Source organism: Chiloscyllium plagiosum, chromosome 36 (assembly GCF_004010195.1).
Source record: "Chiloscyllium plagiosum isolate BGI_BamShark_2017 chromosome 36, ASM401019v2, whole genome shotgun sequence".
Taxonomy (NCBI): domain Eukaryota; kingdom Metazoa; phylum Chordata; class Chondrichthyes; order Orectolobiformes; family Hemiscylliidae; genus Chiloscyllium; species Chiloscyllium plagiosum.
This window is the reverse complement of record NC_057745.1, coordinates 26017408-26030586: the sequence shown is the minus strand read 5'-3', so window position 1 is coordinate 26030586 and position 13179 is coordinate 26017408. Positions and strand designations below refer to the sequence as shown.

The following is a 13179-nucleotide window of genomic DNA, read 5'->3' as shown; positions in this document are numbered from 1 at the left end:
TAAATTGTCCTGAAGTGTCCAGGGATGTGCAGGCAAGGTGGATTGGTCAGGATAAATTGACCCGTAGTGTCCAGGGATGGGTTAGCCATGGTTAAAGTAGGGATGGGAGGAGCTGTTGGATCTAGGAGGAATGCTGTTCGGTGAGTCAGTACAGACATGCTAGGCTGAACGGCCTTGATCTGCACCGAAGAGATTGTATTCAATCGTACATTGTATTCTATGTTCTGTTCTATTCCATTCAATAACATAAAGCAGCTATGATCTGACTGAGTGCTGGAAGAAACACATGGGTTGAGTAGCATCCTCCTGTCCATTCTTTAACGTTTAGAGAGATCAGCAAGGTTCAGGCTGAATGTAATGTTGTTTAATATTGCTTTAGTTTGTCTCCTTGCTGACACGAGGACTTGATCTGAGGAGCCCGTCTAGCGATTCTCAGTCCTGCCAGTCTGCTGTGTACCTTCACAAGATGAAGATAACTGCCCCCCTGATAACTAGTTTATTCAGCATTTTAATACAGGGTGCCCATTCCCTTTCTTTCTGTCTCCATTCTCTGTCTGAGCATTAATGGAAGTAAAGTGTCTCTGTTCTCTGAATACCTGTGCAGCAGTCAGTGGATCACAAAAGGAGACTCAGTAACCTGAGTGCAATAGCGTTTAATTATCGTCTCAGAAGACTGATACCTTGTGTGAACTGTGACCCTAGTGAAGAACTCACCTTGTACCCAGATTTCCATATAATGTAGCCTTGTCTCCTCAGCGACTGAGATTTGACTGTCATTTTGTTCTGAAGCTGTCATTTTTATTAGTGTGGCACACGGTATTTTTTTTGTTTGAGACGCACGTCAGACGGTTTTATGTTGTCTATTATTTTCCCGGGTCTTTCCGAAAGCTGCCTCTTTTCATTGCAGTTGGATGTGGGCGTGCTTGATGTGGGTAGGATGTAATTATACTCGCTGCAGGTGACAGTTACAAGAAGGCTTTAGCAAAAACGCAACTGAGTGATGGAAAACTTCGAACAAAAACGCACCTTGTGGTCTGGAAAAACAAAAAGAGAAACGTATTTCTCCAATCCGTGGCGGAGTTTAATGTGATTTTAATGTTGTTTGCTGCCTTGACCTGTTCTGCATTTCTTAATATAATGGATTGTATGGATCTCTTTGCCCTGTCTCTCCAGCATCTTGCCTATTGTGCACACAAGCAAAAAAATAACAAAAAGACATCTTCTGTGGCAGCTACTTTGTGTGTCACAGTCATATAAAGCAGTGTTTGGGTGGGAATGCTGCCACAGTCTTGCTCCGTGGCCTCACAGACAGGGCACCTACTTTGCTCTTGCTGACCCCACAGATTATTCACTGTGATTTAGCCCAGTTGGAGGGAAAATGTTCATTATCTGTTTCAGCTTGGTTTGGTTCAGTTTAGCATATTGATTTATGATGCACCATGGTAACCACACTTGACTAGGATTATTGTGCCTGTTCTAAAGTATGATCGAAAATATCTTGCATTGCTTTGTTTGCTGCATATGCACTGAATGGTGTCGCCCAGGTTATAGAATTTATCCGTGAAAAATGCCTTCTATGAAACGATTGAGACCCAATACGTCGGGCTGGAATGCTTAATGTTTGGAGCGGAGGAGGCCGAGGAGCGGGGTTTATGGAGCTGTTATTCCCGTTCTTATATCTGGGTTTGTGACCATTCAGGATAAACTGGTGTAAACGTGCACCGTCTGCAATTCCCAGCAGCAAAGGAAATGAGAGTGAGGACATTCAGGGCTGTGCTGCCCTTGTGCACCCAGTGCTGCGGCTGCTGGTGCTCCAGCTGGTGCTGCTGGCATTCCCAATACTGCTGCTGGTGCTCCAGCTGGTGCTGCTGGCATTCCTAGTGCTGCTGCTGGTGCTCCAGCTGGTGCTATTGGCATTTCCAATGTTGCTGCTGGTGCTCCAGCCGCTGCTGCTGCTGGTATTCCCATTGCTGCTGGTGTTCCTGATGCTGCTGCTGGTGTTCCCATTGCTGCTGGTGTTCCTGATGCTGCTGGTGGTGTTCCTGATGCTGCTGCTAGTATTCCCATTGCTGCTGGTGCTCCTGATGCTGCTGCTGCTTTTCCCATTGGTGCTGGTGTTCCTGATGCTGCTGCTGGTGTTCCCATTGCTGCTGGTGCTCCTCACCTGAAGTCCATTGTAAAGATTCATTATGTGCTCCTTTGCTGCCGTGGAGGCTGACAGCATGGAAGTGCAGGTCAAAGGCAAACCTGTCCAAGGATACAAAAAGGTCAGCAAGAGTCTTAGAAATCACTTCTCAAGCTGGGATACACAGTCTCTATTGAGTCCCAGCTGATGGCTATTACTGAACAAGTTAGATTGCAGACTGAATCTTGCTTGATAGATCATATTTTGTTTTAATTTTAATGAGGTGGCCTCCCATTGAACCAGGAACATGCGATACAGGAGATTTGATTTTACCAAGAAAACCAGTGTTTGTTTCACAAAAGAAAATTGAATAAGCAAACTAAATATTTTAAAACACAAAGTTAGAGTAAATAGACAAGGTCTTTTCCCCAAGATGGGGGAGTCCAGAACTAGAGGGCAAATGTTTAGGGTGAGACGGGAAAAATTTAAAAGGGACCTCAGGGACAACCATTTCACACAGAGGGTGGTACGTGTATGGAATGAGCTGCCAGAGGAAGTGGTGGAGGCTGGTACAATCACAACATTTAAAAGGCATCTGGATGTGTATATGAACAGGAAGGGTTTAGAGGGATATGGGCCAAGTGCTGGCAAACGGGACTAGATTGGATTAGGATATCTGGTCAGCGTGGATGAGTTGGAACAAAGGGTCTGTTTCCATGACTCTATCACTCTATATAATGACGGCAATAGCCAGTAGCATTGTTGCTAGATTCGTAATCCAGAGACCCAGGTAATGCTCTTAGGAGCCATGATTGAAGACTACTATGGTAGATGGTAGAACTTGAATTTAATAAAAATCCGGATTTAAAAGTTTAATCATGACCACTGTCCATTATTGTGAAAACCCATTTGGTTCACATGCTCTTTATGGAAGGAAATATTACTCTTCAGAGGGTCGGTGTGGACTTGGGCCAAAGGGCCTGTTTCCATAATGTAGGGAATCTAATCTAATCTAATCAAATCAGTGTACTTTTTACAACACCTCACTCTGTTTGATTTAACTATGACTTTGATTTCCAGTCTCAAAAATCTCAAAACTTTTCCTCAAGCTTTCCTTCAGACCTGAGTTTAAAAACACTAAGTTTCCAATAATGTCTTCAGGGTTTTGTCCAAACACCTCTGGTTTGGAACTATTACTAGCCTCCTTACTCTGAGGTAACCTATCCTAACTGTCTTCCCAGGAGCACTTTCATCTTCATTCTAGGACTTCTGCAGAACTACCTCAAACTGGAAATTTGAAAAACAAAACCTTTGTTTTTTTGGCCAGGGGTGTTTCCATTAAGCTTAAACAAAAAACAACTCCTGGCATTTCTAACAGAAAACCTGATGCACAATTATTTACCTTGCTCGATTGTAAACGCTGCAAAGGTACACAAAAACTTATTTCATTCGGAAAGGTAATCCCTTCAAGCTGTTTTAAAATAAATCACTGTGGCTAAAGAAATGGCTACAAGTTCATCATTAAACTTTCTGACACACAAAAAAAACCCATATGTCACTCATTCAAAATTCAAACATCCAATCTTAAACTAAATGATATATATAAATATATAAATCATGCATGCTACATCACAACTGTTGGAACAAGTTCTGAGAGTGAAATCCTTTCATTTAAACATGGAAGAGAGTATCATGGTTCAGTATGTAAAAGCTTTCTAGCCTGTGGATTTTAGTCATATGCCCTTTGCCCTGTATTAATTGCAGATCTACCTATTCCTTCTGGATTACAGCATGCTATTTTAATATGGAAGTCCCTTCAGGTCTGACAGACTTACTTTTTTTGTTTTGTTTCAATTCCTTAAGCATCAACGCTGTCTGCAGATTAAAATTAAGCCTGATTGATGTTTCTCCCCCCTCTCCCTCTACCTTTGTTCATTACCCCTCTTCCCTGGTCCTTCCCCATCCCTTTCCACCTTTCTTTATTCATTCAAGGGATGAGGGTGTCACCAGCTAGGTCATTTATGGCTTAGAGGATGGTTAAGGTTTTGGAGCTGGAGTCACATGTAGGCCAGACCAAGTAAGGATGGCAGATTTGTTTCCATAAAGGGTATTAGTTAACTAGATGGGTTTTTATGGTAATCATTATTGGTTACATGGTCACCATTTCAGCTTGTTTTTAATTGAATGCAAATTTCATCATCTGTTATGGTGGGTTTTGAACCCATGAGCATTTGGCTGGGGTTCTGGAGCACATGTCTTATGGTATTACCAGTAGGCCGCCCCCTATCCCAAGAAGATATCAAAGCAGTGTAGAGCTATGTAGCAGTTAATAGTATATTTGGCGGTGGTGGGACTTGAACTCACACTTCTAAAGAGACTTTTTTTTTAGATTAGATTACTTGCAGTGTGGAAACAGGCCCTTCGGCCCAACAAGTCCACACCAGCCCTCCCCTACATTTACCCCTTCACCTAACACTACAGGCAATTTAGCATGGCCAATTCACCTAACCTGCACATCTTTGGACTGTGGGAGGAAACCGGAGCACCCGGAGGAAACCCACGCAGAAACTGGGAGAATGTGCAAACTCCACACAGATAGTTGCCCGAGACGGGAATTGAACCTGGGTCTTTGGCGCTGTGAGGCAGCATTGCTAACCACCGTGCTGCCCTGTTACCACACTTCCGCAACTGAATGTGGTCACTGTTTTAAAAGTTGCCAATGGGGCGCCTCTCAATCTTCTCTTTTTCTAAAGAAAGGAGCCCGACCATGTTGAGGTAAGTGTTTTCATGGATACAGCTATAACAGTGAGTTTGAACCTGGCAATTCAGGAAAGCTGTCGAGGTCTTGAGGTGGATGCAGATAATGTTTGCTAGATTGGCACCATGAATGTGGGACTTCAGTTACAAGAAGAGATTGGAGAAGCTGGGCTGTTCTCCTCAGTGTTTAGAGAATTATTTCGATGTTCACTTGCAATGCTATGGCACACAAGGCATTGATTGAGAGCTGGAAGTGGGATTAGAATAGTTGGATTGTTTTGATTGCCACAAGTTTGATGGGCCGAAGGGCATCTGTCTCTCTTCCCCCCCCCCCCCCTCCACTTTTCCTCTCTTTTCTCTTCGTTCACTTTTTTTTCCACTCTCTAATTACTCTTCCTTTTTTTTCCTGCTCCTTCTCTCATGCCTCTCTTCCCCCTCTTCCCAAGTTCCATTAGCATCGATTCAGGAGTTTGAGATGGAATTGGAAAGGAGATGGAAGGAAGGAATGCACAAGATGATACTGCTACTGTTGCTGTGTTCACTGTCCTCCAGAAAGTCCTCCAGCTAACGCTGACACAAAATGGAATCTATCTTATTTGGTTGCTGTTACAAATATTGATGAATTTGTGTCATTTTCCAGGACTGTTAATGTGAGTGAACACAACTGTGCATAATCTCAGATATTTGGTCACTCGTAGGTCCTCCTATGGACCAGCTCCGAGCTCTGTAACCTCCTTGGGATTCCATCCTAACACACGCTCATTCTCACCGTATTATGCGATGTATGTATCACAGGCAAAACTCATACATGTTACCCATCCCTCACTGACCTTCAACTGAATAGCTCTCTAGGCTCTGTCAGAGGCCAGTTAAATAATCAACCACCTTATTATGGGCCTTGAGTCACATCTCCGCTCAGCCAGGTAAGGAAGGCCAGTTTGCTTAGCTAAAGGACATTAGTGAACCAAGTGGCTTTTTTCCAATAATCGATTATCCATTAAGCTAGCCTTCAATTCCATATTTTATTGAATTCACTTTCACCATCTGTCATAGTGAGATTCAAATCCATATCTGCTGGCCGTTAGTCTGGAGCTGCGTTCAGTGACATTACCTCAACCAACCCACAACCGCTGAATGACTTCTGCAACCTCCATCTACCTGATTACACTCACCTCCTCAACTCTGTAACCCAGCTCATTAACCCTGCCAGAAATCTTCAATCCCATGCAAGCATTCACTCACCCCTCTCTCTCTCTCACTCTGCTTTTCATTCTCTCTCACTCTGTCTCTCACTTTTTCTCACACTTCCTTTCACATTCTCTCTCCCTCCCTCTCTCTCTTTTGCATCTACCTCTCACATTCTTGCTCACATTCTGTCACTTTCTCTCTCTCACTTTCTCACTGTCTCTCTCATAGTTTCACTTTTTCATTCTTTCTCTCTCACCTTTTCTCACACTCACATTCGCTCTTTTTCTTACACACAGACACACATACACTATCTGGAAAGAAACACTCGAGGGTTCATTTTTAAGCTGTTTTTGATACTTGCTTGCTTAGGTTTGTGTTGGAATAAACTCGTGTGACACAAGAGTGATGAAGCCACAGTGACATTTGGTTTCTAATTAGCTGTTGGAGAGTATCTGTGTAGGCCCCACACACAGAATGGTCAGTTTCCAACCACAACCTGTTCAAACATTAACGGCAACATTTCATAGCACTACACTTAGCGCCGTGTTTTATATTATAACAAATTGCAGCTTCATCAAAAATCATTCCTTCTAATTTACAAATGTGTTTTAGGTGGAATTGTGTTGCAACTTTGCAACATTAAGCGTGTCGAACATGCAGATTTCACAAAGAATTATGTATGGCACTTGCATATAATTTTAATCCTAAATTAATATTTTGGTTACGCGAATCAAAATAAGGATTGCAGGTGAAAAGAAATTACACTGCCGTGAATGTAAACAGCCATTCACTCCTCTGCGTTTTGTAGCGTCATAATTTGTCGGCTGTCTGACAGTTTCAGGAAACTGATTGGAAGTCAGGAGCGCTTTGCCAAACCTCGAAAACCACAAGCCGTCTTAGGTGTCCCCGCCTTCCTCACTTTGTACATACACTCAAGCCTGACCACTTTTGTGAGACGAGGTTCTGTAGATCCCCTCACCGCATTCTGTGGCCTGAAAAAGAAATAGCCCCCTCTTTCACCGAATCACCGCGCGATTTGGGAAATATCACCCGCTGTTCTTGTGGTTATGGTTTTGGGATTTTTCTTTGTCACAAGAAGTCCCGTGACGTAGACGTATTTGAGTGTTCACTTGCAAATTAGCTGCACACTTTGTAAAACAGCGACTGCCCATCTCAGTGAATTCATTGCCAGGAAAACACTTCAGGAGATTGTGAGTGATATGTAAATGCAAGTCTTTTTCTCTTAGCCAAGACCACAAACTTAACCATTGCTACGAAAGTGAACGTTACCGTTGTGCTAGGGAATTGTATGCTGTTCTCAAGTCCTTCCACTCCTCAATGGGTGACCATGCCTCAGGTGAGATTGAGAAGATGAGACAAAGGCAGAGATTGCTAGAGAAACTTGCACGTCCAGCGAGATCTGGAGGGAAAAGCAGAGATAACGTTTGGAATCTGGTACAATTTGTCTTCGTAAGAGTTCTTCAGTTCTGACTCTTCAGAACTCTCTTTCTTTCTCCCCCCCTCTCCCTCTCTCTCTCTCTCTCCACGTGTGCTGAGTTTCTCCAGCATTCTCAGTGTTTGTTTCAGGTTTCCAGTATTCACAGTATTTTAGCTTTATTTGAGAGGGGAAGCCTTCATCATTACCTCAGTTGTCATGGGAATTCACCTGTGCTGTTTGACCTCACTCTCCATTGCAATCCAGCCAACTGGTATCCCAAACAGTACAGTCTCGACATAGATTTGGATTAACCCTGGACATCGTACAGACCCATTTAAAACTTGGCTTTCTCACCCTAGTGTTCGTGTGTTTGGCACTTGGATGTCGGACTTGAACACTGTGACAGACATGAACGAAGCACTGTACTGCGCACCATTGTGGGTGAGTTTCAATTGTCCCTGTGAGACCTGGAGCTCGTTATTTACAGTTTTGTTGCATTAGATCTGACCAGAAAGGAAGAGCTTTGGGTATTAAAAGATCAGGAGGTGTTATGGGTGGATTGGACATCACCTCCAAAGGGCAGAGGCACCTGGGCACAGTTGGCAAATCACCTTTCTGTCATGTTATTTGATTTGTTTGCCGTATCTGTTCTGACGTCTTGTCGATTGTTTCCGTATTGTGGATTCCCAGTGAATTTGGAAGCTAGAAATAGGGGCTTGGCCTTTCAACACTGGCTATGGTGAAGGTAGTATTTTGGTTGGCAGCAGACTGGCTATCTCATAGAGCCCTTACAGTGTGGAAGCAGACCATTTAGCTCATCGACTCCAACTGACCCTCCAATGACGTACATATTCTGCAATGTCCATTGTGTTCACTTCAGTGGAGAGGGACAAGAGGCAGGGCATGTGACGGGCATCCACTGTCTGACTTACAACTTAAACCTGAGGGCTGTATCCAAGCTCTCTCACCCAATGACTTTCAACAATTAAATGTTGCAAAAGAGTGAAATATAGAAAATGGTCTGAATGAAAAACTTGATCATTTAACCTATTCATGGTCACCTTTGGATCAGTCAATCAGAACCCTCTCATTTTCTCTGTTCTTGAATTTTTGCAACAAGTCCTTTCACTCCTCAATTTTAAGTAATTTGTGTGTAATTCTCTCTCTCTTTCTGTTTGAAACCTACCGTCTCTCACTCCATCTCTTAGTCTCCTTCTCTCTGCCTCTCTTTCTTGCCTCTCTCACATGCTGTCTCTTCCTCTCACTCTTGCTGATTCTCAATCTCACTCACCACTCCTCCTCATTCTCTCACTCACACTCTCACTTGGTTTTTCAGTCACTCTCGTTTTTTCCCTCTCACATTCTCCCTCCTTCTCACTTAACTCTCCCTCGTTCTCTCACTCTCCCTCGTTCTCTCACTCTCCCTCGTTCTCTCACTCTCCCTCGTTCTCTCACTCTCCCTCGTTCTCTCACTCTCCCTCGTTCTCTCCCTCGTTCTCTCACTCTCCCTCGTTCTCTCCCTCGTTCTCTCACTCTCCCTCGTTCTCTCCCTCGTTCTCTCACTCTCCCTCGTTCTCTCCCTCGTTCTCTCACTCTCCCTCGTTCTCTCCCTCGTTCTCTCACTCTCCCTCGTTCTCTCCCTCGTTCTCTCACTCTCCCTCGTTCTCTCCCTCCTTCTCTCACTCTCCCTCGTTCTCTCCCTCGTTCTCTCACTCTCCCTCGTTCTCTCACTCTCCCTCGTTCTCTCATTCTCCCTCGTTCTCTCACTCTCCCTCGTTCTCTCACTCTCCCTCGTTCTCTCACTCTCCCTCGTTCTCTCACTCTCCCTCGTTCTCACACAGTCGCTCCCTCTCACACACGGACTTGCCTTTTTTATATCAGTTTCACTGTATGGCATTAACATCCTGCTAATGGGCCTGTAATACTGGAAGATGTAAAGCAGACACTGCCAAGTTTCATAAGCAGTCAGAGTTTTATGGCATTAATCTCTAGAGATTTGAGTACTTTTTTCCTTGAATTACACATGACCTGAGAACTTATGTTTTATCTTATTCCCAAGTGAAAATATTACTCAAACAACGTATGTAACCAATTTCTAGTTTTGCTTGTGAATAAGGAATTGGATTAATACTTGCTGGACACAGCACAAGATGAAATTAATACCTAACTAGCATCGACAATAAGGAGCTGAATGTCCCTCCTATTATCTAAGCTTGTCATCTTAAACTGAGTTGGGGAAGGGGGGCAAATCGATAGAAATTCTTGTGGCAAATAGACAACATGCAGGTCTCCTACTGCCATTCGCAGTCTCCTGAATAACAATCCGAAATCTCTTGCTTGAGAGGTTTGAAAGGACATTAATGCTGCAACTCTCATTTCCACCGGCAAAAGATATCCAGGTCAAAAATCACATGACGCCAGGTTATAGTCCAACAGGTTTATTTAAAATCACAACCTTTCAGAGCGCTGCTTTCAAGTCCTGTTGGACTATAACATGTGTTGTGTGATTTTTGACTTTCTCCAACCCAGTCCAACACCCGCACCTCCACAACATAACAGATTATCCAGGGTTTCAGTAAATGCTGGGAACACCCTGCAGAAAGGCGATGAGGTGCATTGTGAGGTTTTGGTATCGTTTCCCTCGCTTCAGCAGCTGAACTCGGTAAAGCTTTGTGTTTCCTGAGGCTGTGGTTTGCTTCATTACCCTGTTGGAATGCAGTGAGTCTGCTGCCCCTGCTCCGTGCTCCCTCGGCAATAATGCAGGATGACTCCTTCAGCATGTTTCCCTTGTGACCTCGGCAGTGCGCCGGGGTGTCTTACCCCCTGATACCGAGTTCTTGGCTGGTGGGATGTGGAATGATGGATGGATGGATGTGGAGGTGCAGTCAATGCCGGTCTTTAACTCAACCATTCAGTGTGACTCAAATCATAGAAACAGGCCATTTGGCCCTTCAAGTCCACACCAACCCTCCGAAGAGCATCCCACCCAGACCTCCGCCACCCTATCCCTGTAACCTGCATATCCCATGGGTAGTCCACCTTGCTCACATATCCCTAGACACTACAGGGCAATTTAACATGGGCAATCCACCGAACCTGCGCATCTTTGGATTGTGGGGGGAGCCCAGAGCACCTGGAAGAGAAAAAAAAACACACACACACAAAATGCACACTCTATATGGACAGTCACCTGAGGCTGGAATCGAACCCAGTCCCTGGTGCTGTGAAGCATTAGTGCTCACAACTGAGCGACCCATGCCGCCCCAGATATCTGGATAATTCTCAAACATAACAGTTCGGTGTTTGGGGGAAGAAGAGCAATAGGTTTTCTATCAATGAAGACCATCTCATTTGGATATCTGTGGCAAACTGGAGGGGTGAGTGGCCTATCCATCCCACCCTCAGACTTCCCAACTTCCGGCCCTGCTCCGTTTGTCTGTCTGTCAGCTGAAGGAACCTAGTCTGCTAAGTGCAGCCACCCCTTCTGCAAAAGGGTTCTCTTCTGAAGGTTACAAATTGGCTTTGATCACAGTAATATACATCATCCCCAAAAAAATGATCCATGATGAGTTATGTAAAAATATACTGCAAAATGTCCTGAATTCGGTATTTCAGGAAGTGCAGTCATATTCAACTTTCCCAGAACTGAGGTACCTGAATACAACTTCAATAGGTTTGATAATTGACAGTACATTCCATGGCATGTAAAAAACCTCTGGGGTTTAACCCAGTTTTCACCCCTTCCCTTTGGGGTACTGTGGCTGAGAGGTCTGCATCAATGGGGCTGAGGTGGAGATGGTTGAAAGCGTCAAGTTCCAGGGAGTGTTGGTCGTCAACAATCTGTCCTGGTTCACCCACGTCAACGCGATGGTCAAGGAAACACAACAACGTCTCTCGTTCCTCAAAAGGCTAAGGAAATGTGGTATGTCCATAAAGACCTTAACAATTTTTATAGAAGCACCATGGAAAGCATCCTGCCTGGATGCATCATGATGTGAACAGCAACTGCATTTCCCAAGACGGCAAGAAACTACAGAGAGCCGTGAACACAGCCCAGTCCATCCCACAAAGCAGCTTTCCATCCATTGACTCCATCTATACTTCCCACTGCCTCAGAAAAGCAACCGACATAATCGAAGACCCCTCCCACCCCGGTTATACTCTCTTCCACCCTCTTCTGTTGGGGAGATACGTGTATGATCAGATTCAAGGCCAGCTTCTTCCCCTGCTGTTATCAGACTTTTGAATGGAACTCTCAAATGTTAATGTTGATCTCTCCCTCTGCACCTCCTTTGTTGCTGTAACCTTGTGTTCTGCATTCTGCTCCCTGATGTACATTATATGGTATGATCTGCCTGTAATCCACAGCACTTTTCACTGTATCTCGGTGCATGTGACAAGAATAAATCAAATCAGTATGTAGCTGTTGACCTTGGAATGCGCCTGTCTGCAAATTGTCTGGAGATAACTCTCTTCACTGGGCAACCAAAGAGTGTTAGGCACTGAACTGATGATCCTCTAGCCTCTCTACAAACAGCCAGTAGGAGCACAGAGTCCTGCATCACGGGAGTAGATCAACCTCGCAAAGAAGATTCACTGGATCCTCAGGGAACTGGAGTTTTGTATAAGAACAATCTTCTTAGGTCTTTGTCCTGCCTCTCCACCATCAAAGTGACATTTGGAGCTCTATTGGGGACGGTCCTGAAAGTGTTAACCCCCCCCACCCCCCCATGACATAGAAGGAAGTCAGTGCTTCTGGTAGCTTTGCTCCCACTGCACCCCATTCAGAAAGGTAACCCGAGGAATGTGGAGCCGAGTTACCAAATGAGGCATTGCAGGAGTTTACAACGATGCTGAGGAGCGAGGTACTCAGTAAAAACCAAGCACCACCAATCGCTGTACTAACATGTATAAACCTTTGACACGCACCAGTTGAGGTTTAACCTACCCCGGTGATGATGTGTAGGAACACCCAGCCTGAAGTTGTGGTGGACACAGATCCATCGGTAACTTTGGAAGAAAAATTGCCTGGTTGTGGGGAACTCATTGAACAACGTTTTCAAAAAGCTAGTATAAGTGGGGCAGGCTGAATGGTGTCCGATGCCTTGGACTTTTGTTCATCAACCTGTTCAGTGATGTTATTACACATCTCTGGAGCTAGTGGAACTTGAACCCTGGCCTCCCGACTCAAAGGTAGGGGCACTACCACTGGACCACAGCGCCTCTCTTATATTGTTGTATGTTACCCTGAATTACCAAGTGAATTGTCACCCAGCAGTCACTGCGGTACACTGGACACAGTGACGAGGGAGGATATTGACCTGTGCACATTTTCACTGCGGTGCACCCCAATCAAGGACATCATGGAGTTTGAGTGATTTGAACTTCATCGAGGCTGAATAGTTCAGGAAAGGGGAAACCTGGAGTTGAAAGCTTCTCTTTGAGAGGGTCTGCTGATTTACCGTTATGGAGCTGTAGGTGGCAGCATAACCACACGAATCAACCTGTCCTTTCGTTTTTTTCACCTACCCACATGGGACTGTGGTGTTCAATTCAGTTGCAGTCAGCTTGCGTTGTGGAGACTGTATGACAACTTGATGTAGTTGGCTAATAGGTGATGAATTGGTTAACTAAATGAATGCTTTGTTGGTTGTCAACAATACCTTGCCAA

At 44.6% G+C, this 13179-nt stretch overlaps 1 protein-coding gene across 11 annotated transcripts in view; it reads left to right on the top strand.

Annotated features, from left to right (window-relative positions):
- LOC122541051 (multiple C2 and transmembrane domain-containing protein 2-like) overlaps positions 1-13179 on the top strand; it is a 476548-nt gene that overhangs the window by 314342 nt on the left and 149027 nt on the right. Inside the window, exon 18 of one of the 11 annotated variants that reach the window (XM_043677555.1) lies at positions 5329-6177. The exons of 9 other annotated variants lie outside the window; for them this stretch is intronic. In XM_043677555.1, the coding sequence (XP_043533490.1) occupies positions 5329-5337 (9 nt within the window). In that variant the 3' untranslated portion in view covers positions 5338-6177. Of the gene's footprint in view, positions 1-907; positions 1292-5328; positions 6178-13179 lie in introns of those variants that run through there. One more of the 11 variants, XM_043677554.1, reaches the window with a different exon arrangement.